This window comes from Triturus cristatus, chromosome 2_2 (assembly GCF_964204655.1).
Source record: "Triturus cristatus chromosome 2_2, aTriCri1.1, whole genome shotgun sequence".
NCBI classification, from domain to species: domain Eukaryota; kingdom Metazoa; phylum Chordata; class Amphibia; order Caudata; family Salamandridae; genus Triturus; species Triturus cristatus.
The window spans coordinates 1,042,202,929-1,042,229,011 of NC_140582.1; the positions used below are offsets into that span (position 1 = coordinate 1,042,202,929).

Below are 26,083 nucleotides of genomic sequence, written 5' to 3' on the forward strand. Positions count from 1 at the left end.
TCCGTTACGCGTTTTGCGTGCCTCTCGCACTTCCCGCGTGAGTTTGCCTTGACCAGCCAGTCGTCCAAGTATGGGTATACGTGTATGCCCTGCTTTCGTAGGTGTGCCGCTACCGCCGACAGGCATTTTGTAAAGACCCTTGGCGCTGATTTTAATCCGAAGGCCAGGGTTGTGAACTGGTAGTGTTCCTGTTCGATGTTGAATCTTAGAAGGCCCTTGTGCCTTCTGTTTATTGGGATGTGAAGGTAGGCATCCTTGAGGTCTATGGTGACCATGAAGTCCCCTTCTCTTATCTGTGGCAGTACCTCCTGCAGTGAAGTCATTTTGAACCTTTGCGTTCTTATGAACTTGTTTAGGTAACGGAGGTCCAGTATGGGCCTGAGGTCTCCGTCTACCTTCGGAACCACGAAGTAGTTTGAGTAGACCCCTTTGTTGCGTTCCCCGAACGGCACTGCCTCTATGGCTCCCTTTTGTAGGAGTTTCCGCGTTTCCTCTCTGAGTATTGCCAGTTCTTGGGCAGATCTCTGTCTTCCTTTCGGTTTCCTGTTTGGAGGTCTTTTCTCCAAGTCTACGCAGTATCCGTACTGCACGATGTTCCGTATCCACTTGTCTGTGGTTATGCGCCGCCACTCCTGAAGGTAGAACCTCAGCCTTCCGCCTACTGGTGACGTATGTTCGTAGGCTCTTGAAACTTCTCTTCCCCTTGATGACACTTTTCTGCGCCTCACCCTTGGGGACTTGACGAGGGTAGGCGTCTTCTTGCGTGCTGAGTCACTTCGAGGAGGGCTGATCGCCCCCTCTCCTCCTTTGGCCACGTCCGTTCCCTCTCCCGCGAAAGGACTGGCCCCGAGGTTGATATTGCCAGCTTTGCTTCTGCTGACCTTGACCGTGACCTTCGCCCTGCTGACCTTGTTGGAACGCCTGGTGCGATGTCCCTTGTTGGCTTGCACCCCTACCGTAGGGTCTCCTCGAGGGATTACCTCGTCTCATTCCCCTCAGCTGTAGGGCCCCCATGGACCTCGCTGTCTCGTTTTCCTTCTTGAGCTGGGTGAGCTTTTCGTCCACCGTTGCTCCGAACAGTGTCTCTCCGTTGAAGGGGGTGCCAAGGATGTTGTTCTGCACTTCCGCTTTGAATCCCGAGATTCGTAGCCATGCATGCCTCCTCTCTGTGACCCCTATGGCCATGAGTCTTGCTGAAGTCTCTGCCCCATCCAACGCCGTCTTTATACAGGAGTTGGCGATGTTCTTTCCTTCATCCACCAGGTGAGAGGCTCTCTGGCGGTATTCTTCGGGGAGGTGCTTTACAAGCTCCCCCATCTCATCCCAGTGTTGGTATTGGTGTCTATTGAGGAGTGCATTCGAATTCGCCATGCGCCAGTGCATTGCGGCGTTCCTCTCGACCTTTCTGCCTGTGAGGTCGATCCTCCTGCTCTCTTTATCCGGAGGTGGGCCCGAAGTTGCTGGAACGTTGGCCCTTCTCCTGGCCGTGGAGGCTATGATGGAGTCTGCTGTGACGCTACCCTTGATGTAAGGTGGGTCCAGGGAGGAGTGCTTATATTTCTTCTCTGTCCTGGGTGTGATCGACCGGCAGGTGGCAGGCTCCTTGAAGGCTTCTCTCCCCTGGTTCATCACGCTTTGTAGCATGGGGAGGAACTGACTCCTAGTCTGGATGGGGAGCAGTGTTTCGACGAGAAAATCGGCTTTCGGCCTCTCCTCGTCGAGTTTGACGCCGAAGGCCAGTGCTGCGCTCTTCACCACCATATTGTATACCCCGATGTCGTCGGGTGGCGAAGGCCTCGAGGGGTACGTGTCCACGGGCTCCTCCGGGTTTTCGGTGTCGAGATCGTGCCATTCGACGTCGTTGCTGGTAGATGCCGCCGATTCGAAGAACGACTGTTGGTCTTCTTCCTCGGCTTCTTCCTCATAATAGGGCTCCTCCTCTTCTTCGAGATCCCTTGTCAGCCCTTCGGCGTCGAACTCCTCTTCGACCTCGACGACGTCCGCCGATGAAACTGTTGGAATCTTGAATTCCTTCATCCTGGCGTCGAACTCCTTCTTCCTTTGAAGGATGTTCTCCATTTCGGCCTCGAGCCGCCTCTTCTTTTTCTCCATTTCGGAGATGCTTTCGGCGTCGACCGCGGGCCTTTTCGATGAAACTTGCGTCGACGTCGAACGTTCTTTCTGCGTCGATCGGCCCGTTTCATGGGATGATTTCGACGACCCTTGCCTTTCGGCGTCTTTCTGCACCTGGGAGTCCTTTTGTAAGGATCCGCTGGGCCTTTTGTCCGAAGTTCCCCCCTTGGACGTCGAAGTTTTCGGCGCCGGGGCTCCCTTCGTGGACTTTGACTCAGTTTTTCTCGAGTCACCCTCGTGTTGTCGAGGTACTTTTTGTTTTGCGCTCGACGATTCTCTTACCTCGTCTTCTTTTTTCTTGTCGGTCTCTACGACCGTGAAGTTTTCGGCTGTCTCGGCGACGTTGTCCTCGTCGTCTGAGGAGAGGCCCAGAGCGTAGAGCGTCGGGGGCTTCCCCTTGCCGTCCATGTTGGCGTTGGCCCTTCTCTGCCGCTCTCTCACCCTGAGTGTCTTCGGCGCGAAGGCTGAGCAGGCGTTGCAGTCGATACTCTGGTGATCGACCGGTAGGCAGAGGTTGCAGACCGGATGCTGGTCTCTCTGCGCGAACTTGTGGTGGCAGTTTGGGCAGAACTTGAATGGCGTCTTGTCCATTTCGCTCATGGTCTCTGAGCGTGCATTCTCCAGGGCTGTCGAAGAAAAAGGCTCGCTGGTCCTCTTTCTTAGCGCTCCTGATGAAATCTGTTCAATTCCTGATGTCTTCTCTTGATTCTATCGATGAAACTCGCTTTTCTTCCTTCTTCCTCCGAGTGAATTTCTGGAGCTTCCCGATGTCGATCCAGACCCAACGGCGGAAAAAAGAATCTGAAGATGGCGCCCCAAAGGTGGGACTTCCGCAGGAAGCACGACGACGTCACGGGAGGTGCACCAAATGGTGGACGTCGACGCCCACCTGGGCTACAAAAAAAAAAAAAAAAAAAACAAAGAAAAGACTATGAATCCGGACCCAACCACAAGATCGCGGAATAATGCACAGCATAGTGAATCCAGAAAGATTCACGCTGCAAAATTGTGATTCCTACCTCGTTGCCTTCTTGTCACTTTGTCTCCTTGTCCAGGCCTCCTTTCTCCTGGTGCAGTGCGTGCAGTCCATTTTCGACTGCTGTGTGGGGTCTGTAGTAGGATGGAGGTTATTCACAGCACCCCACCTGCTTGCACTGGGTAGGTCCTGCTCTTTGTTGCTCTCATGTCTTATGTCTATTCCATGTTGAGAACCCTTTAGTAAATATTTTCTCTCACCCTTGAGTGGAGACCTTGATATTCATAAGTTAGCCATGAGATGCTGGCCCTCTGAAATCCATTTCAGGTTTTCCTAGCACCAGCATGCGGCACTGCATGCCTCTCTCTCTCTCTCTCTCTCTCCTTACCCCATTTCTCCTTAGCCTGGGTATTCATTAAAATTCTTGTTCTAGTGCACAGAGTTAGTTCCACGTCTGGGGGGGGAACTGAGGGATTGGTCTTGTGATCCACATTCTTGAAACACTGTGTTAATTAGGAGTGTATGAAATTTGATCATTTTGTTTTGCGTGACTATGCATAATGTCTGAAAAATCACACGGAATTACACACAAAACAATATTGGCATTTAGTGACGTATTTTAGCCCAAAATGCATCCTCGCATCCACTGTGGATGTGTGGATGCATTTTGCACAAAGAAAAAGTGCAAAAAAGTACTATGAACAACAGCCTGTTACGTTCTGCAGTTTACGTTGTTCCTGTGCATTTCCAGTAATTGTTTACTGTGAACAGCTCATTCAAAGTTTTTATTGCGAACAACACATATGTGGCATAAAGCAAAAATGTGGGAATTTTGCGTGACAAGAATAATGCAAAATTATCAAAATTACTCTAAATAAGGTCAGAGTAACAAAAAGTTCACTCCGGCATAGTGCTAATGAAACACCCTATGCTGCATCACATTGAAAACTTATAGGTCATGTGAAATTGTATACCTGCACGTTTGGCTCTGTAGCCATTTATATGGGAAATTGTGCTGAACCCCCAAAACCTTTAGGTACGGTAAGTCTTAGTTTTCACACTATGAAAGTATAGGAGTATATAAGTAGTGCCCCTTTGAGACCTCTGGATTTGTAGTCAGTGCTTGTAGAAAATTTGCTGCAAAGATCACTGCTTTTTCCAATTTTATTTTGATTAATAAATCGCCTGGCTCTATTTATTGAAAGTCAGGCTCACTAGCTTGTTTGAGGCAATCCAACACAGGTATTTCTGCATCAGAACTATCAAACCTCACCAGCAGCCACTGGAATAAAAGGCTAGATCTGGAGGACGATTACTGGATTAGCCCTTCCTCCAAAAATAATGACATTTATATCACTACCAAAATCTGCCCAATTATTATGTACAATTGGGAAACTTCAGCAGTTACAATAAAAAAAAAACACTCCAAAAACCAGCTCGCAAGTTTCAGAGGCGAGATAAAACTTCAGGCACAATTATATCTCTCACGTGGTAAGGTGGTATAATACAGAAAAGCTGGGCCGAAGGAACGATGTGACTGGTTACATCGCTTCAGGCAAAATAGGTATTTTTCCAGTAGTTTACGGGTTCCTCCAGGTGACAGCTTAAAGCAGCTGCTTTACATTGCCTTATGGAAGCACTGTCCCCATGTGGCCTGAAGGTTTGGTGTCTTCATCTAAACTCCCTAACACAAAACGTACAAGCAGCAGGCCACACACACACAGAGCAAACAGTACTTGCACATATTTTACACCAGGTGGGCTGATAGGCTGCCTTCTCTGTAGTGGTGCAAGTAAAGAGGTCTGTTCCCCTCTACACAGACAGCTACCACCAACAATCAGTCTCCTCATAGAGTATTATGGGGAGGCAGTATGCACCCTCAGCTATGGGTGGTTTCCTACTTTGGGACACCCATGGAAAGTAGAGCCTGCAATTTACTGCTGAATGTCACAAAAAATGTGGTGCACCTCCTGTGGATATATTGATACGGGCAGGGTCACTTTCACAGCTGTGGCAGGGCTTGCATCCACTCCCCTTCGCACAAAGTGACTTATATTGTTGTGGATGATTGAGCCAGTGGACTAACTAAGGTGGTGACTGATAGCAAGAGAGACATGAAGCCACTTTGTAAATCTGGTGATAACATGCATTAGCGGAAGGTCTAGCAGTGAAAAACTACGTTTGGGACATGGCGACGATAGTAGCTTTTATAAGGGCGCTTCTGTAATACAATGACATGCCATGTAACTCCTAAACATATACAATGTCGGTCTATCCAATTCCCACCATATCGAACAGCACAACAGACCCATAATCCACTGTCCTTATTTTAACACATGATTTGCATTTGCACTTCTTTTGTTTCCTCTGCTGTCTCTCAAATACACTGAGCTCAGCAGAATGAGCACTTGCTGCCATACTGACTTCCATCATTTAGTACTTTATTGACCTGTCCCAATTAGAGCATCATAAGAGAAGGAACTAGGTTTCTCGTTTCCTGGCAAATTACTCCAATGGAAACATGGGGCATTGTATTTTAGATCAAGGGAGATAAAAAACACAAAACAAATGAACAATCAGTTAGTGAACAATGAAAACAACGAACAACCCTTTCAATCAGCCTGAACATTAAACTATTCGATAGAAGAAAGACAAAGCAATGGGAAAGAAAAATGCATAATCGCTAAAAAGAAAATGCTATTAATTTTCTTTCCTGCGTGTGCACTATACTTATAGCCACACTCACTGGTTAAATGTAAGTGCCCTTTGAGGTCATAAAAATCAGGTTACGCAGATCTTCCCAACAATAAACCATTGAAAAGAGGGTCTTTTGTGTACAAAAGTTCCTGCCGTTCCGCTTAAGATCTTGCTTTTTCAGGGACAAAACTCAAGCTTAAAATACAATTCCTCCAAATACACTTTTGCAAGTGTGAAGTGTGCCATAATGATGGAGAAAGCCATGTTACAGACACCGCTCCTGCTTCAACTTGTGTTTTTATTTATCTATGTTTACTATGTCGCCATGTCCTTTTGCTCTTTCTTAGCAGCACCAGAATTATCAGTTGCATCAAATTGGTACGGGCGCCCCTTGACATGTTGAGTCCACAGTTGCATTTCTGGAACATCCCTTCGGTTAGAGCATGGAGACTGGACCTTTCTTGAAAGGCTCGAGGCATTCCGGAGTTGGTGGAAGGCAATGACAAAAGAAGTGTTTTCAAGGCCACTTGAAGGCAGCAAAGCTCTTGGGTGGGACTTCAAGTCCTTTCAGAAGTCTAGCACATTGATGGGTTTGCCCTTTTGTGTCATACTTTGGAAAGGCTTGGTTGGCATGTCTGGCACTGCCAGACATGAGGCTATAACCTAGCCTGTAGCGGGGCCCAAGAGAGTGCGGTATGTCCATGCTTGTGTCACAGGGACTTTATATAGTACCTAGGTCTTTAAACTTGAAACTTTGTTCGTCAAGTAGTCAGTGGAGAAGCTCACCGGATGTCGGCCATTTTATTTTATTCAGTCAGAGTGCAGCTACCCAGTATTGGATTCTCTCGAGCTTCTGTGTTTTCTTTCTTGTTTGCCAATGGTCTACATTACAATAGCCTCTGGCAAACCACGCACACTTCCTAAATTTCGGATCACTTCAGAAATCAGATGGTTTGCCAGAGAAGCACACCACAGTACAGTCTTAGGCACCAAGCTCTGAATGGCTGTGAAAATGTAACAAATACATTTTTGGGGTTGAGCATGACTCTGAAATACAAGTATAGCAGAGCAGAGATAAAGCCAGGTAGCAGAGACAGACATATACTTGAGACATGCACATGTTGTAATGTATCAGCAAATACATTGAGCAGAAATGCATGTACAACTATGTGGTCCATAAATAAAAGCCTCTCTAAAACAAGAACAAAGGCATGTGGCTGAGGTGGCATTTGTTTTTAAAGAAAAAGGCAACATGGACGGTATACACAACCAAGGACAGCATGGAAGATGCAAATCACAAATAAACCCCACGTTTACCTACAGTTAGCCACACAGTGCACATAATAAACTTCCGCAGTCCCTCCCACAGCCGTAACATGTAACTTCCTAACTTCTTGCTGAGTACATTGCGTCTGAGCTGAGCTCAGGGACAGTGCATTTTTCTCATGCTCGAATATACAAAGATTGCTATTTATATAGAAAGTATTAGCCCCTCAGAATAAGCCAGTGACCTATATAAACGCTGTCCTCTGAAGGAAAAAAATACACATCACAGATAGGATACTGTGCATAAAAACATTTTAAATAGTTTCAGTCATATTTATATATATATTTATATTTGCATACATATATTTGTGTGTGAGTATGTGTGTGTTTTTACGTTAATCCATATACATATTTATATAAAGACACACACTCAAGTGGTACTATGGCTTTTTGTTCAGTACAGCTGTAGTGAAAATATACATCTGACCAGAATTCAAGTACAAATGTACAAAATCTGTAAACTCATACAGAATATTTTTTTTAACATTGTAACAGTTCATAGATACAAATAAAACATTCAAAGTTCATCCATTTGCCAGTTTGATTTGTTTCATAATAGTACAGTGGTTTATATTCAGGGCAGCTCCTCTTCGTCGTCGCTGTAACGAGATTTGAAGCATACCTAAGAAACCAGATAGAATCAGAATAAACTGTTAGCTAAATGCTAAAGTACAGTGACAACAAGTAAATGTTTATATTTATATATATATATTTACACACACAACGATTTTGTTGTTTGGGTATATTTATCAATCATCTGACATCATTGCCTTTTCTCACTGTCCACAGTATTTAAACAGAATGGGCTTGATTCACAATGAAAGTAATACATTTACACTTGTAAATTTACATCAATGTGCTTGTGCAGATTTACTATTTTCTGGTATCCCCAAACATTCCCAGAAATTCTCATGGAAACCTGCACAAGGGGCAGGTTTCCATGCGCATTCCTAGGATGGTTGTGCAACAATCCCAACAGTATTCTATTACAACTGTGAAAAATGTCCTACTGTGGATAACTTTCCACAAGATAAATGGAATCCCCTGTACAAATGCACATTTCTTTTTTCTGCGAGTTTGTGGATGCCAATAAACAGCTGTGTGTGGGAGTCTATACAGTTATTTCAACTGTGTCCATGCTGAAGTTGGTAAGAGGTGCATTTCTTTAGAAGTCATCAAGTAAACGCTGCCTATTATGCAGTCTCGCTGTCACCGACGTTCATCCTGAGAAGGAAAATAGCTGTACACTCGGAGGTGCATCCGTGGATGCACTGAGACTGGGTTCCTGACATACACTATCAAGGTATGGGGTAAGGTCATTCCAACAGACTGTGCAGATGGATAGATATTGGGTAGAAACAAAAAATAGATAGGATTAACATTAGCAAGGACATGAACAATAACATGATTGAATTGTTTGTATTTTTCACTAATCTAATAATGCTAATTACAACAATGTATCTCATCTTTCTTACAATCGCAATTCATGCTTTCATTGCACAGATTAGAGCTTTTCAATAAAGTTTGAAAATGTAATATTGTATCTTTTCTTTGTGACACTTTGAGCATGCAAGAGTGACAAATGAAATTGTTAGATCTGTTACTACAATTTCCTTGGGAATCTAAGGGTCATATTCTCAGTTACTCACAACATTTATAACTCTGCTGGTTTAGGAGTTTAAATGTGTTACTGTGAGCTAGCCAAACAGACCAACATTTACTGATTGCATATGAAGGATCAGTCTCTTTATTATGAAACTGTGTTGTTCTAAATACACAGCCCTACTAGATTAGTAGGAACCATATAACAGTTTCAGCAGTTTAAGGTATGCCCTGTGAACTTAGTGAAACTGAGTTCGCTTGAAATGAGCATTCGTGGAAATACCACCAGTTTGTGCACATGCTCGTCTCCATTCACAATCTGTAATGTACTCGCTTGGTTTGTCCACCCTCTTCTGTTACATGTGTCCATGCTCCACTTTCAAACCCTTCTAAAGATTTATACATATTGGTTATTAGTTTTTCCCCCTGCTATCGTTATTTTGCTTGGAGCGTATATGTGAGCTCTGGGACATTTGAAAACATCTTCCATAGACCCCTTACTATGTTTTCTACTTTGGCATATTGCAAAAACTGGTCCATCCATATTCCTTCCTCGAAGATCACAAATGTATTATTGCTATATATATCCCCTGAAATTGACATCCTCTACATATCCCTTCTTGCCTTTAAACCTAAAATTAACTGGAACTATATCTCTTACCATGAACCGCTATTCAAGTCCTACCCTTTTTAATTTATTCCACACTGCCATTTTTAAAAATAACAACATTGATTTATTTTTAATGTAATTTATTTTTTCTTCATTACTGTGTGAAAAAAGCATTTTATATTCCTTTTATTGATTTTTAGTTTACGTTGAGATATTTCTTCATTTGGTTTTCTTTCATTTCACACAACACCAAGCACTATGGAATAAAAGCTGTCATAAATCTAAAATGCAGCAAAAAAATCCACTTGAAGGCAACGGTCCAAATTTTACGTGCACTAACTAGCATGAAGATTGTGAAAAGAATAAGAATGGGTGAGTGGAAACACTTGTACAAAGCTCTTCTCTGAGTGAGTGGTATCTGTGTGCGGATCACCACTACTTTGGCTTTATATTCTTAAAACACTGTGCTTCCAAGAGGATTATTAAAGTATCCATACTCTATTGTAGAGCCAGAAGCAGGAAAATCCAAACTTTGGGACATATGGATACAAAAGGAGATTGTCAGAATATCACAAATCTCTTAATGAAAGGAAACACATGATTTTTCCATGGTCATAGAACGTGAGACGTCGTTAAAACTTTCACACACTCAATAAGTCAGTCTGCGACAAATATGACCCTACATGGGAATCCAGAGAAGGACCGTGGCTATCAAGACATCATCTTGTTTTTTCAGATCTGCAAGCAATGCATGCTTGTTTTCATACCACTTACAACTGGTTTAGCTTGCAATCTAGGAGACCAGCATAGAGGATGAAGCAATGATACAATTATTTAAGCGAGCCCTCCATGGTCTTTTCATTCTTTTGCAACAAAAATGTTGACCCGCTATAGGGAGAAACACTTATTTAACATTTTGGTGACTTGGTATACATGCAACATGATGGAGCTACAGCCAGGCGCGAAAACATGTTTGGTATTTCTACTGCTCTGGCTAGTCAAAGTGAATTACACTGCATTCTTTTTTACAATTTTATGTAGCGTGAAGTTGAAGTGAAGGTCTTGCAGTGATTTTCCTGAGCACCAGTTACATTACACAAGGACACATTTTTTTAGGCATGGGGAGATTGTGATTTGCCCAGAATCATAGTCTTATGCCGCAACTCGAACCTGGTTCCCCCGATTTAAAGTTGGCAGCTCTGGCCATAACTCCACACTGGCTTCCCCTCCACATTCCTCTGCCTTGGCCAGTATTTATTTATTTTGCAGATTTATATAGAGCATGGACACCCATGGTATAGATGCGCTTTACATGTGGACAATAAATGTGACATAAGATCTTACAAAAACTGGTAATTGGTAAACAATAAATGCACCACAAGGTCTTGCATAAAACTGTAATTGGTAAATGAGGAGAGTGAGGGGAGAAATGGGGGGGAGTAGAGTAGGAGTAGGTACAAGAACAGGGAGAAGGCGAGACTTGGGAAGGGAATAGCATTAGTGGGAGCTAAGGGGTAAAGGAGTTGGGTGGAAAGGGAAGAGGGATTAGCTGAGAGTAGGAAGAAGGAGCAAAGAAGAGGAAAAGTGGAGACAGGGGGAATGAGGGCAGAAGGGAGGAGTATAAAAATGCAAGTGTATCCCTCAGTTCTGACAATGAAGTGGTGGCCTGGCTTTGATCCTGAAATTTGCTCAGAAAGTGGTAATATCTGTGATTGAAGCAAAGTGGCATATTCTAATGTTTTAGGCACCTCCTTCATGAGAAGCAACACCTCTGATCCTATAGCAATTTAGCAGATGAAATTACCCAACATTTCAAAACTGATAATAACAGCTTCTAAAGCTTGACTGAATAAATAATACAGTCCTTGAGCAGAGGTGTCAGCTCACCTAAACTAGTTACATATATTTTTACATAACATCCACAACATGAGCTTATCCTTATATGCAGTGTATGAGATCAACATGACCATAGGAATCGTAGAGGCAAGAACTCACATTGCTTGCTCCACACACTGAAAAGCCGATCGGTGCCTGTGCATGTTACATGCTCTCTAATGCGGAGAATTCAATGTCAAGACTCTCTAGCTATGTTATGCAATAGAGTCATCCCAAATATTCGAGTTCCCTTAGAAATATTGTGAAATTCTATTTGACATGGGTCCATTTGAACAGTCCCTATCCGGGAAATGTGGTGATAATAAGAGCATCACAGCAATTCTCCTACAAGTCTATTGCGCCACTATTGACACTGTGAAGACATTACTTTTTACAAAAGCGTCTCATTTACTTAGATGCACTAACAAAAATATACACGAGATATAAATGAAAAACAAAGCCATTTTACAGAGGCAGTCCAAAAACACAGAAACACAATAATATCCCAGCATTTATGGTCTATATCTGATAACTGTGACGAAAACCATGAGTGATCTTACCCCTCTTCGGAATAGTCTGTGAAAGAAGCCTCTCTTTGGCCGTAGGATAGGTTTGCTCACATCTAGATCTGGTGCCAAGCAGCCATCGGTTTCATAAATATTTATGTCTTGGAAACAGTCGGTTTCAATCATCTGCATGTAACAGGAACACAAGGAGGAAAAAAGAAAATACTTATTACGTTTGATCTAGGCTGTCTCATGAGAACCTCTTATCTAAAAATGTAACCATTGGGTGCATTATTTAAAAGGGATCCCTAAACATTTTCTTACAATGACTATAAATGTGTTCTACCAAATACCCTGTAAAGGGAAGAGATATTGAACTTACAAAAAAGGATGATAAAGATATCAGACTTTAAAAAGAAAGATGTAAACTTGTAGTTAACTGTGGAAACTGTAGACCTGGGTTTTAATCCTTTTTAAGCACTTGATTATTTTGTATGATTTTCAGCACATAATTTTATTTCACTATGCCTCAGCTTCTTTGTCTGACTAGAAGTTGAACATATTCATAATTAGGACAAATGTCACTGCAAAACACCACACAAACAACAGAACATACACAAAGACGTGTAGCTTGAGCCTATCATGTTGAATAACCCGGCCTTTCAATAAAGAGGAAATCCTTTTTAGTAATTGCCAACATGTTATTGCTTTTGTTATAAAACTATAACAATAAGTAAGTAGGGGGAAGCAACACGCCCCTTTAAACTCCAATTTCTTAAATTCTGAATCCCCAGGTAACAAACAACACTGAAGCTGCAAGAGTCTGTACCTGGGTCTAATTCAATACAAATGGAAAAGAAAAGTCTACAGTAATTTAATGGAAAAGGAAAGTCTACAGTAATTTCATGGTTGACCTCAGCATGCCTTTCGGCCCTGCCGATTAGGTACTTGAGTCCGAGCACACTTTGGCCTCAGCAAGCCCTTTTCTCTGTTTCGCTCCTTTATTATTAGGTCCTGTTCTCCTTGCTCTCCACAGTAATTCCGTCCCTGTATTGCCTTTTCTTTTTTTACAATCTCCTCACAAGTTTTTGTTACTTCCCCTTTTACCCACAGAAACTGTGATGGAGCAAGGATTCAAAGAAAAGAAACTTGCTTGAATCAACCTCTCGTTAACAAGTACTAACAAGTAGGATTAGTGACTCGAAAGAAAATTAACATACACACAACATTCATACCCAGGGAAAAAGGATTTCCGCTTGCTTAAATAACAAAGAATAATGTGGTACGTAACTGAAATCCCGCTTGAAACCGAGAATCGCTTTGCGCATGTGCAAAACTGTCCTCCGTAAATAACCACATGGTTAACCCATGTGAAGAGGAAAAGTCTTGCGCGTGCGGGAGGGGTTGCTAACTGTAGGTTTTGAAGTACCCCATGCCCGGCATATGCTTGCCTGGATTTTAAATGAAGTTTTTCACTACTAACGCTTTGCTAAACAAAGAAGAAAATAACATGGGCTAGAGTAGAAGGGGGAGGTAAACAGTGATAATAACATATCTGAGAAACTAACATCTGTTTATGATTCTTTCGTCAATAGTAAACATTTTGGGCCTGATGTGCTAAGCCAGAAGAAAGATGGCGGGTGAAACGTAACGCAAGTTGAGTCTGCGCACTAAGATCTTGGAAATGACCTGCTAACCGGAACATTGACCGGCTGCCAAGAACCAAGGAGGTGTGTTTGGGAAAAGCTCCTCAGCGGAAGAAATTATATAAAAATTGTATCTATCTATTTTGTGAAATGTATGTGAAAGGAAGTGTCATGTGAATTTAATAAATTAAGTGGGAAGGGTTTACTAAACAAAGATTAGTTAAGAATTTTGGGATGACCGCATGAGGTGATGACAACTCCCCTGCCCCGGCCCAATCACAGTTCAGGATTCACAGACATTTGCAACCTTTGAGGGTGGGACATGCAAATTAAAGGGTATAATTTGAGTGACTTAAAATTAAGATAGAGAGAGCTGCTACGAAGAGATGTCGATGCTGAGTGAGGAGTGGGCGAGAACTGCTACTGGGAAGAACAGACTGCTTAAATAGATTGAAGATTTGCGGAAGAATATCGAGGAGGGAGAGAGTGTAAGAGAGGGATGCGCTCCGGTGCGTCGGGTCTTAGAGAAGTGTAGTAAGTATAATCCTATCCTGCACCTGTCCTATAGTCTTTGTCTCCTGACTCTTAAAACAGGCGCCCTCCACCAATCCTTTTGGGGTTGGGTTTCCCGTTTCTTACTTAGGTAATTATTCCTTTATCTTAAACTTTTGCAGAGTCTTTGAAAATATGAATTATTGTGTCTTTTGTCTCTTCACCTATCACTCCTAATGCGTTGGGATTGTTGAATACATTTGTGTATTTGAATGTTATTTGTCAAATAAATTTTCTCTCCCATGAAAGTTGACGGAGTTTGCAGTGTGAGTCTGTACAAATAAGCATTCATTTGGATTGAATTATTAGATAAAATCTATTGAATCTTACTTGGAGTCTGTGATCATTTTATTGAAAAGTTGTAAGATAAATTAATGAATTTGTTAATATCACCATCAACTACTCGACTAATGGTCCACTGACCAAAGGAAGAGTGTTGATCTGTGAAGATTAGTTAGGCATTGACTATTTCAGATCAAAAGACCCCCAGCGAAACAGTCAGGAAATTTGAATGTGTATATGGGCCCATTGTGAATGATACGTTGATGTGTGAAAAGTTTATCCTGGCCTTTCGCTGGAACAGTTTTTCTGGTAGCAGAGTGATGGTTATTATCGATTAGTTTGGTGATTATTGATCATTGATTATTGACTATTGTTATGACAAATTGACTATAGGTTTAACAACAAGAGTTAGTGCCGCGTTTTATGTTGTCTCGAAGCACAGGTACAGAGATACCTGGGAATCCCGGGAATGGAATTTAGAAGTGTGGTAAATGGAAATCACACTGCAGAAGGTTACTTGTTTGTTGTCGTAATGCTGAGAAGCTACGGAGGGCTGGCAGTATTACATTATGGGACTATATCGTATAAAAGTAGAGTGTGGGTGACAGCAGAGGGCCCGCCTGTGAAACTTTGGCTTTACCCAAATGAGGAGTATCCCTAGAGGAGTAACAGGTCCTCCCCGAGCTTGAGTGAAGAAACTATCTTTGGTTTAGTGGAGCAGACAGAGTAGCGCTGTTTAGGTCTCGCCTGAGCCAGTGCATGCACTGTCTTAAGCGAGACATTCAGTAAACGGGACTTTTAAAAGTGCGACTGCTCGCTTTTTGCTGGCATTCTGCCTGCGTTCATGTGCACAGGAACGAGCAGAGGCGCCATATGGCTTTCCTTTCGCTCAGTCAAGCGCGTGCGCCTCACTTCAATGCCCCCCCCTCCCCCACCACAGAGCGTGTCTCGCAGATTGTTTTTATATATTTTTTTAACTTTGTGCGCGAGGCGCGCGTGCAGCCAATGCCTGTTTCCATTGGACCCCCAGCTTTTCTACAAGTTTTATTACGGTTAAAAGTGTGCGAGAAGGCTTTAAACTCTGGTGTATTTCATTTAATAATAAATTGCTCTTTGGTTGCTTACCAGTCAACTCTCGTTTGTCATGTTTCTTCCTTCATGTGTTTCAACTTCCTAAATGTGCCCTATTCAGTTATAAAAACGTTCTTCTCTATGTATTCGATATCTCAGCTTCTTACTCCAATTTTCCACAGCTGAGGTAGTCTCCGACCCAATAACTAAATTATAGCCATGTAGCCACAAATGACCATTTTAAATTCATGGACAGCCCAAGCTAGCCTCCTATTAACATTACCCTCGTTTCCAGCTACAGTCGAATCGAACGTTCTTGCTCAAATGGTTTGAAACCATTAAGTTCTCGTCCTCTAATAAATGAGTCCACAGTCCAATACAATTCTATGATGCTCTGTAATACTTCATTTTCTTAAATGGCCGTCAGAAACGTTTATCATAAATTGATAATTTCCTCAGGGCTCAAACATCTGACTGGAAAATTGCCTTACATGCAAGTATTTCTAGAATCTTTCACGCCGCTTTCCATAATACCGCTCCTGTATAGTGAAGAAGGACATAACAGTGTTTGCTTCCAGAATCTGACTGAGCTCCCACATGGCATCCCCCATTCCTTCCAAGACCAGACCGGAACTTTTCTTTAAAGATTAGTTAAGGTCTTAGCACTTAACCTAACTATAGGGTCACATTAAACTTTGGTTTTTTTCAGTGAATTTCTTTTTTTTATTACATTCTAAATTGGCCTAGCTCTAAACCCCGTATAGACGGCTAACTCCTGTTGCGCAGAAAGCTGATCTATCAGAATGTTACTTTTTTTAAATGTGGAGCTGTGAAGTGAGAAGATAGCAATGTGAGTAAACTGATGTGCTCATGCAGATGTCTCTCTCTGTAACTTATTTTTGCCTCTTTAAAAACGACATTATGCCTCAAATGACTAAAAACACATTTCTCACCTCACATTTTTAACCAGCTGGTTTCGTACCAGATTTAATATCTCAATGCTCATTTTCTACAGCTCCTCAGGAAAGGCTGTAAATTTCACAAGTCCTATTCCAACATGATAACATTCAGGAGTGCCTCACTTTTGTCGTGAATGCAAACTCCTAGAGTTCTATTTTGTTTTAATTCATTTTTAGGTCTCGCCTGAGCCAGCACATGCGCTGCTCGGCGAGACATTTAGTTAGGGCTTTTAAAAGTGCGACCGCACACTTTTGACTGGCATTCTGCCTGCGTTCACGTGCACAGGCACGAGCAGAGGCGCCATATGGCTTTCCTCTCGGTCGGCCAAGCGAGTGCGTTTATTTACTTTCTGCACGCGCACACAACTCCCTGTCGCGGCCGAAATTCTTGCTCGCGATCACTTTCGCGCGCACCATTTGCTTGTTTGAACACTTCTCGCCCGTTCCTTGCTGTTTTCTGTTCATCGCTCATTCTTTCATTACTTGTCACTTTTATGTGCATTTCTCAGTATTTCTTGGCTACTTCACTATGCAGTACTCCTTCCTTCTTATTCCTTCTTTGCTGCTTTTCTGTGCGTTTCTCATTCTCTTTCTGTCACTTTCATGTGCTTTTTTCATTATTCCGCAATCTTTCTTTGCTGCTTTTTGAACTTTTACACTGATTCTGTGCCGATCTGCTGGGCATCTGCCACTCTTTCTCATTCATTCTTTGCTGATCTTCTGTGTTTTTGCCTTTCATTCTTTAACATTTTTCTCTGCCCTTTTCACTCAATCCTTGCGGCTTTTGGCTTCTTTTAGTCTCAGCTCTTCTCTTCGAGTTTCAAACTCAATTGCTCTCTTAACTCCTCTTCTTCCTTTTTCTCACTCTTTTGCTCTTCTTCCTGCCCTTGTCCTGAATTTGCGACCTTCCCTGCTTCCTCTCCCACGCCGCACTCCCTTCTCGGTTCCCGCCAGTTACTTAGCCCAACCCATTGCTCCAGAGACCCCGCTCCTAATTCATGTCCGCTGCAGCTTGGATGCACAGCCGGTATGCGCCCCTCCCGTGCCCAGCGCCAGACCCCTTGCTTTCACTCCCATCACTGCTACGTCTCTGCTTCCCTCTCCTCACCCTGAACCTTGAATGCACCTTCCAGTGTTGCTGCTACGCCTCGGTAGTAGACTGCGAAGGTGCCTTCCCCTGTTCCACCTGACACTTTTCCTGCACCTTCCCACACCTTCACACCACCCTCAAATGCACCGCACACAAAACTCACCTCTCCCTCGGCCACGCACACCTACACACCTCTCCCCACCCCTCCCTGTTCTGCCTTCTCCTCAACTCCTCCCTCAATAAACACGCTACTGAAATATGGGACCTGCTGCACGACCACACATTGAAACTGCTCTTCCTCACAGAAACCTGGCTGATTCTATCGACATTACCACACCTATTCCCCAGGCACAAGGTTATAAGACAGGACAGAATTAACAGACCCAGCGGAGGACATGTCATTGTTTTCAAAGAGCTCATCAAGTGTTCCACTGCCTCAGCTAGCACCAACAGCACCATGAATCGGTGCAAACGTTTTTATTCACACAACTGTTGCAGCACATCAAGTGAAGTTTTTGTGTGCTGTATTCTCACTGTAGAAGGGAACTTGAATACATGGCACTCCGATTGAAAAACTTGTGTTTCAATTCTTCATTGAACCTTCTTAGCCTAAAAGGCAGAGCTTCGGTCTAATAATCTGAAGGTTGTGAGTTCAAACCTTTTAGAAGACATGTGTTTTGCGATATAAGTGTTTGCATTTTTTTTTTTACAACAAACTTTATTGGCATTTTTAGGACACCGGGGAACTCGTCCCCATACATGGTACCAATATGGATAGAAGAACAATGAGAATTGGCGTCCCTGTTCAACCCCCCTGGTCTGCAGAACATCAGACCCCCAAACCCTCAAGTGTTTGCATTTTGATAATTCACCAGGCACCTATTTTAGGGTATACTTAACATTCTGTCTTCTCCCAGATTCCTTTTGTATCAGGACGTAGTTTGTAAATTAAACATAAGCACTTAATACTTTGGCAGCTGCGTTTATTGGCTGTAGTTTAGATCCTTCTACATTTTATGTTTGACAATGCATTGTAAATTATTAAGAAGGTACAGTATGGTGCTGGTTTTAATTGGCAAGTTGTGCACACTATACCTTAATTATTGAGCACAGCTTCTTTTGTCATCTTCAATGTAAGATGGTGCACACTCTGAAATCCGTAAAAGTGCACTCTATTAATGCTTTATTTTAATAAATATATTTAGGGTGATAACTAACCTCTAGTTCAGTGTGGACACTTTCTCCAGTCCTTGTTTTCTCTCTCTGTACATCACACCTCTCTTTCAATAAACCTCAGTGCCCCACAGCACTTACATCTCATGACCTCAACTTTTCACCTCTCTTCGATCCTACCTCTAGATCTCTAGCTCTCAGTCAGCTCTCTGCCCCTCTCTTCTCCTCAAGTGCCTCTCTCCCTCTCTCTCTCTACTTTCTCTTCTTTCTGCATCTTGCTGCTCTGTTTGCATCTCATCCCCCTTCATTTCTCTTCCCTTTACTTCACTTCCCTCTTAATTTCATCTCTCTTCATCTTACCCTTTCTATAATTTTTACCATCTATACCTTACCTTTGTCTACCTCTTGCATGCCTCTTTCTACCTCACCATTCTCTCTTTCATTTCTCTCTCTGCCTCACAACTCAATGACTCATCTCTCTCTTCCCCACCTCTCATACACTATCTAGACTCTCAATTTACATCACCTATTGGCCTTCTATGTCTCTCTTTTTATTGATGTCCTCTTTCCCTCGCCTTTCCCATTATTTTATTTATTTCTCTCTACAATGCTCTCCCTACCTCTTCCACTCCATTTATCACTCCCTTTGCTTTCATCTCTCTTTCTATCTCCTTCACTGTTTCTGTTCACTCTCTCTGCTTCCAATGTCTCGCTCATTTAATACATCTGTCTTACCTCTGTCTCTCTCTCCCTATTTCACCATTCTCTACTTCTCCCTCGCACTTCCTCTGTATTAGTCTCATCTCTCTACCTCATCTGCACCTCTTTTTCTCTACTTCTCATATCTTTCTATTTTTCATCCCACCGCCTCTACCTGTCTCGCTACTTTGTTTACCTGACCTGTCATTCTGTGCTTCACCTTTCTATTTGTGCTATCTCATTATAACTCACCTCTCTTCCTATCTTATTTCTCTCTAGACCTTGCCCCCCGGGTTGGCACCTTTCTTACCAGCCTACATTTAAAACTGCATGCCAAGCCTCTAAAAACAAGCATTGGCATAGCCAATAGGTCTCGATTTTGGGACCTTATAAGTTTTTAGCCATGCAACAGTTGATGTTATTGCACCAAGGATATTGTGCTGCATAACTAAATACTTATAAGGTCCCAAAAGCGAGACCTATTGGCTATGCCAATGCTTGTTTTATGTTGTTACTAACAAGAAATTTTATAACAAAAGACGAAAACAGACATTGTTGTATTACCTTGTAAAGGGAGGGTCAGTAGCAGGAGCCGTACTGACATCACAGAGAGCCGCGCTGGTATTGGTTTAAGCAGCGGTCGTGAGAAAACTACCGATTGTAAAGGGAGGGTCAGTAGAAGGAGTAATACTGACGTCACAAGAGCTGCCCTGGCATTGGTCAGACAAGTGGGTGTGTTGAAAGGTCTGATTGGCCAATAGACCGGTAGAGTGTTGGTATTGGGTGAAGAAGAAAATACGTAGTAAGCTCTTATTGGTTTGTTGATGTGAGTCGCGCAGGCATTGGACAAGTGTTGGATAATAGATTCAGTGAAATACGGAAGAGTTTTTCGATTTTGACGAGTGAATAAAATAAGAGACCAAAAGAAAAAATGAAGTTGATTAATAAGAATAAGAATCTCTTTAAGAAGGACAAGGCATAATAACTAGGGAAGGAATCTCTATTGCCACCTCCTAATACACCGGCTTCCTATATGATGATGGAAAGTGGATATCATACGTGTGTATGGTTGGAAAATTGGGTGGAGTATACAAAAGATGATGGTGTTTTAGCTTTAGCTTTTCCCGAACATGATACATTTAATGTAAGAGTTCTTCAGAATTTGAGAAACAGGATGAATTCATTGGAACCAAATCCTAGGTTAACACAGTATGAGGCTTTAGAAGAATGGGAAGTTGAGGCATTTGAGCGTGAGAAATATAGAGGAGGTATGAGAATCAATAGAGGATTTTTACCTAGATACCCATTTGACACTCAGGGACATCAGATGAAAAGATGGAGAAGGGCTGTAGCAACCGAGGGTTTATATCCAGTATTAGTGACTGATGATCAAGAAGGGAGTAAATGTAAGGAGAAAACTAAACATATGGGTACGACAGGGATACGTTGTAATGAATTTGATGATGAGTTATCAGAGGAAATTTTGATAAAGAGACCTCCGCTTTATCAGGAAAGTGCTAGAGATACCACTCCAGGTGCCCCGATGATGGGAACTCCATTGGTTCCACAAGTCCTATACGATCCAACAGTTATTCGAGCATCGCAAGAAAAAGAAAGGGATGCATTCAACAAAACCAAAGAAGAGATAATTCAGAAGATAAATCAGCTAGGCTTAAATGCGGAAACACTGACAGTTCCAGTAATGATTGGCCCTGTGATTCCATTGTGTGGTGACAAACAAGGTACACCAAAATCCCAAACTGTGGCACTTTCTCAGAATAGAGCTAGAAAAGAGATAGCTGTGATAGACGACCAAGTTAGTGAGTCGAATGTTTCATTAATGGATCTCCCAAATATTGAAGCTGTGACGGAAACCTCAAAAAGAATTCCGCCCACAATTGTGAGAGGAAAAGTACCAACTGTCACTCCAGTGGCAGGGGGTTCCACTGGATTTTCTCCTGAAGATCTAGAGGAATGGGCAAAAGGATTAGAAAAGAAGAAACCCAAAACTAGAGATGTAAGTAAGTTAAGGGTGGACTCGAAAGAAATGATCATTCGTACAATAGGTCTTGATAGATTGGGTTCATATGAAGATGAAGAGTTGTTGTTCCTATGTAAGAGTATAACCTGGAGGGCAAAGAATTTGCATGAGAAGATAGCAGAAGTGGCCTTAAAATTTGGAATAGATATAGAAAATTCAAAGGTACTGCAGAAGCACTATAGAGCAGAATTTACTGAAAAGGATCTAGAAATATTGAGTGTGTCAGGATGGATACTGCAGATAAAAGAATTGATACACCATTTAAAGAAATGGGGAGATGTAGATCGTTGGAGAAGTAGATGGACTAAGAAAAGAGAGGAGGCGATTGCTAAAGAGTTATCTGCATTTTTTTTTTTTTGCAGAGTTTTATATAGTGCAAACTTGACCCGAATCCAATCAGGTATCAGAGCGCTTTACATAGCACAAGTTACGTTACATTTGGACACACATTCATTCTTTGTTAGGCACGGGGAGATTAAGTGATTTGCCCAGAACCACAGGATGTTCAGCGTCATTACCGAGACTCGAACCCAGTTCCTCAGGTCCGAGGTCGAGCGCCCTAGCCGTTAGGCCAACTCCTCTCCCCTAATTTCCGATGAGAGAAGTGGAACAGGTTAAAAGGATGTGTCAGATGAGAGAAGTTCCAGGTGATGGATATATTCATGTTCCTTGGAGCAGACAGGATATTTTGTCTTTTACAAATGACTTCCCGAGGTTGAGAGAGAAACCTGTTGAATGGTGCAAGCAGTTGGAGAGATTTGTTAAGGTATCAAAGGTTTTGTTGAAAGATTTGGATGAGTTGTTTGATATATTGGTGCCAACAGATTTGTGGATGGAATGTAAGATTACAGTTGATTGGCCCACCGAAGAATATCCCAGAGATGCGAGAACAGGAGCACCTTCAGAAGAAGTAATGAAAAAGTACAATCAGGTGATTACTTTTCTGAAAGGGAAAATTCCCCCTAAGGAAACAGATTGGATTAAAATAGACAAAACAACTCAAGAACCTAAAGAGTCAGTGCATGCATATTATAAAAGGTTCCTGCAGGTGTTTAAACAGTATAGTGGATTAGAGAACATCGGTGATAAAGATTTGGGACATTTTGTATATGGATTTGTCTATGGATTAAGATCAGAAATAAGTCAGATGATTTTGCAGCATATGCTTTGTTGGCAAAGCAAGCCGATCGATGACATTCTGAAGTATTCAAATTCCCAAATTGATAATCAGATGAACGGACAGAATCAGAGTGGTCAAAATTTGAATGAAAGTAAAGGAAAAGGACGAATGAGTAGAGAAGAAGTGAGAACGAAATATCCTTGTCATGGGTGTGGAAAGCTTGGACATTGGAAGAATGAGTGTAGAAACCTTCAACAGAATAATGTGGAAAATCAAATTTTAAATCCACAGATACAGAATGGGCTGGTTGTGAAGCAACAGCAGCAGATAGTTACTCCTCAGTTACAGGTGCCTCAAGTCCCTTTGCCCAACAATGTGAAAGCTCCGGTGCAGAGATACAGTGTGAACACCGGATTCCGAGGAGAAAGTGGTAAGAATACGCAGACCGTTCAATAGTTTTGAATGCAGAGTGATGCGGATGAATCCGGAATGTTGCAATGACGGTGCCTGCAGGGGGAGGAGGAGTGCATACTTGGCGCATCCTTGGCGGTACACCTGTCAGGTCCATTTATTGATGGGAATGTCGATGGCAATGATATCACTATACTAGTGGACACTGGTGCTACCCGTTCTACCGTGAGAACAGCAGAAATCCCAGATCTACCTCTCTCGGGAGAAACTATCCAAGTTGTAGGAGTTTCAAATAAGCAGATTAGGACCCCGATCACGAAACCAATAGAAGTGAATATTGGAAATTTCTGAGACATGCATTGATTTGTGGTATGTGATTCGAGTCCAGTAAACCTATTAGATAGGGACTTATTGTGCAAAATGAATTGTACAATCTTTTGTACGCCTGATAGTGTAGCCTTTCAAACACCGGATGAGGACGTACCTTTTAAAATGATGCTAGCTAAACAGGGAACAGAAGTGGATGAGATGTTTTCACTTCTTACTGAAAGAGACTTGCCTGATGAGCTTAGAGATACAATGAGGCCAGATGTGTGGGATTTTACAGGAAAAGACATTGGTCTAATGGCTGAGGTAGACCCTGTCAAAGTTATGTTAAAGGAAGGTGCAATATATCCAAACACCCTTCAATATAAAATGAGCCCTGAAGTGAAAGCAGGAGTAGCTCAAGTAATTGATCAAATGATCGAACAAAGGAATCTTAAAAGAAATATTAGCCAGTCCTTGTAATTCGCCAATCATGAGACTCAAGAAGCCTAGTGGAAAATATAGAATAGTACAAGATTTGAGGAAAATCAATAAAATAGTTATACCCTGTTGTCCCGTAGAACCAAACCCAGCAGTGATTCTTTATCAGATACCATGGGATGCTCATTGGTATACTGTGATTGATTTGAACCACGCATTCTTTTCAATTCCATTGCACCCGGATAGCCAATATCTTTTTGCTTTCCGGTTTGAAGGCCGTGTTTTGGCATGGTGCTGAGTTTCTCAAGGGTACACAGAAAGTCCGGCGATATTCAATCAGATTTTGAAAAACTGGTTAGAGACATTGGCAATGCCAGGAAATTCAGTTTTAGTTCAGTACATTGATGACCTATTGGTGGCATCAAAGACCAGAGAAGCTTGTGTCACTGACACAATAGATTTACTGAACCATTTGGCAGAAGGAGGACACTAGGTGTCCCCAGACAAATTACAATTTTGTAAACAGGAATTTCAATATCTTGGACATAAATCAGAGAAAGGAGTCAGAAAGGTGACACCAGAAAGAATAAAAGTGATTCAACAAATGAGTATGCCTAAAACTAAGAAAGAAGTGCTAATGTTTTTGGGGAGTGGTTGGATATTGTCGCCAATGGATAAGTGGATTTTAATTACTGGCGTATCCTTTAATAAGGTTGACACGAAAGGAGATGACAGATCCGATTGAGTGGGATGATGAAAGTAAAGAGGCGTTCATAAAACTGAAAAGTTGTTTGTGTCAGGCCCCAGCCTTAGGAATGCCAGACTATGCAACAGAATTTGCATTATTTTGTTGTGAAAGAGAAGGGTGTGCACTTTCAGTGTTAACCCAGAGACATGGATTGTCTCGACGTCCCGTAGCATACTTTTCTGCCAGTGGCTGCAGCATTACCTGGCTGTTTAAAAGCAGTAGCTGCTACTTGTGTGAGCTTGGAGCAAAGTGAATCGATTGTGATGGGACATCCTGTCAAAGTGTATGTACCACATTCAGTTGAGATCCTTTTAAGAAGGACTCGTACTTAACATGTGACCCCCTAGTCGACTGACTAAGTATCAAAGAGTAATCTTGGGTGCTGAGAATGTAAGTGTGATAAGATGCACCAGGGTGCATCCAGCAAACTTGTTGCCTGATTTTTATTGTGAAGAAGTGAAAGAAAAATTGGATCACGATTGTTTGGATGTGTACCAAGACCAGGCTTCTGTGAGGAACCGAGGTTCTCGGCGCCTACCTAGCGTCTAGAACTACAAATACCAGCAGCCGTAGAACCAGGAAGTGGGCGTCTACATAAGGACGTCGCGCACGGCAGAAGGCGTGCGTTATTTTGAATGCGAGGAAGCAACCCCCCCCCCGTCTCTCGGAGCTTGGCGTCCAGGCGGGAGTTGCGGTCCGAGGAGAAGCGGCGTGACGGGACGAGCGATTCGTAGGCAGTCCATTTCCCCGTCTTTCGGAGCGAGGCGACCCGGCGGGAATTGGAAGAGGAGCCTGAGCGGAGTACGAAGAGAGCAGGTGAGCGATTCTGATGGAGCTCGGCTGAGCTCAAGTACCTTCACCCTCCCCGGCACCCGCGACGACCCAAACCCTTCCTCCTCACCACGGCGGACAGCGGCTCGGATGAGTCGTTGAGGTCCGCGCTGGGAAGGCACCCAGCGGAGCTTGCAGTACTTTGGCAGCGCCGGAAGAGCGCGACTTTGATTCATAGCTCGGAGGAGCTTGCATAACTGTGGCAGCGAGACTATGATACATAGCTCGGAGGAGCTTGCATTACTTTGGCAGCGAGACTTGGGTTCAGAGCTCAGGGGAGCTTGTAGTACGTTAGTCGCGCCGCAGGAGCGTGACAGGCATAGGGGGGAACCCTATAACTTCTGAACCCTAGTGCGTTGATATTCCCTTGTGAAGGAGCGCTACAACGCAGGAACCCTTGGCGTCGGTGTGTTCACCGTGGAAGCCTTCATTGCCAGTACTCACCTATATAGAGTAGGGACTATACAAGAAGGGAATTGTATTACAGAATAGCAGGGGTTCGTGGAGCCTAGGTGGCTACTATCTTGTTTTGATTGGAGGACTGAGTTTGGAGTGTTACTCCACAAATCTGTAGTGAGACCTACTGAGAGAAGACTGTGGTGTATATGGTATGTCTATGTTTATTTTTGTCTTTTTCAGAACCCTGTCCCTGCTGACCCTTTCCTCCATCCTTTCCCTCGCCTGATCGCCTCTGGGCTCTGTAACCTTTGGTTGGAGTCCGGGGATATCGGGAGGTGGACCTACTTAGCATAACCCGGACCCTGAGGAGCTCTGCAAACCTGACAGCTTCACCTCCTTGATGTTCCCCTAGAAGAATCAGATTTTGTGTTTGTTGATGGGTCATGTTTGAGAAGGGAAAATGAAGAACTGATGTCCGGTTATGCTGTATGTACTGTGTCAGGTATTATAGAAGCTTCCTGTCTAAGAGGAGTCAAGTCCGCTCAAATTGCTGAGTTGTTTGCATTAACGAGGGCATGCAAAGTTGGGA

The 26,083-nt window shown here is 42.9% G+C and overlaps 1 protein-coding gene across 1 annotated transcript in view; it reads right to left on the minus strand.

The window, feature by feature from the left end:
* GRK4 (G protein-coupled receptor kinase 4) overlaps positions 1 to 26,083 on the minus strand; it is a 468,205-nt gene that overhangs the window by 4,775 nt on the left and 437,347 nt on the right. The window contains exons 15-16 of the mRNA XM_085642501.1: positions 11,780 to 11,911; positions 3,131 to 7,754 (exon numbers count right to left, since the gene is read on the minus strand). Coding sequence (XP_085498627.1) covers positions 7,707 to 7,754; positions 11,780 to 11,911 — 180 coding nt within the window. The 3' untranslated portion in view covers positions 3,131 to 7,706. The remainder of the gene's footprint in view (positions 1 to 3,130; positions 7,755 to 11,779; positions 11,912 to 26,083) is intronic.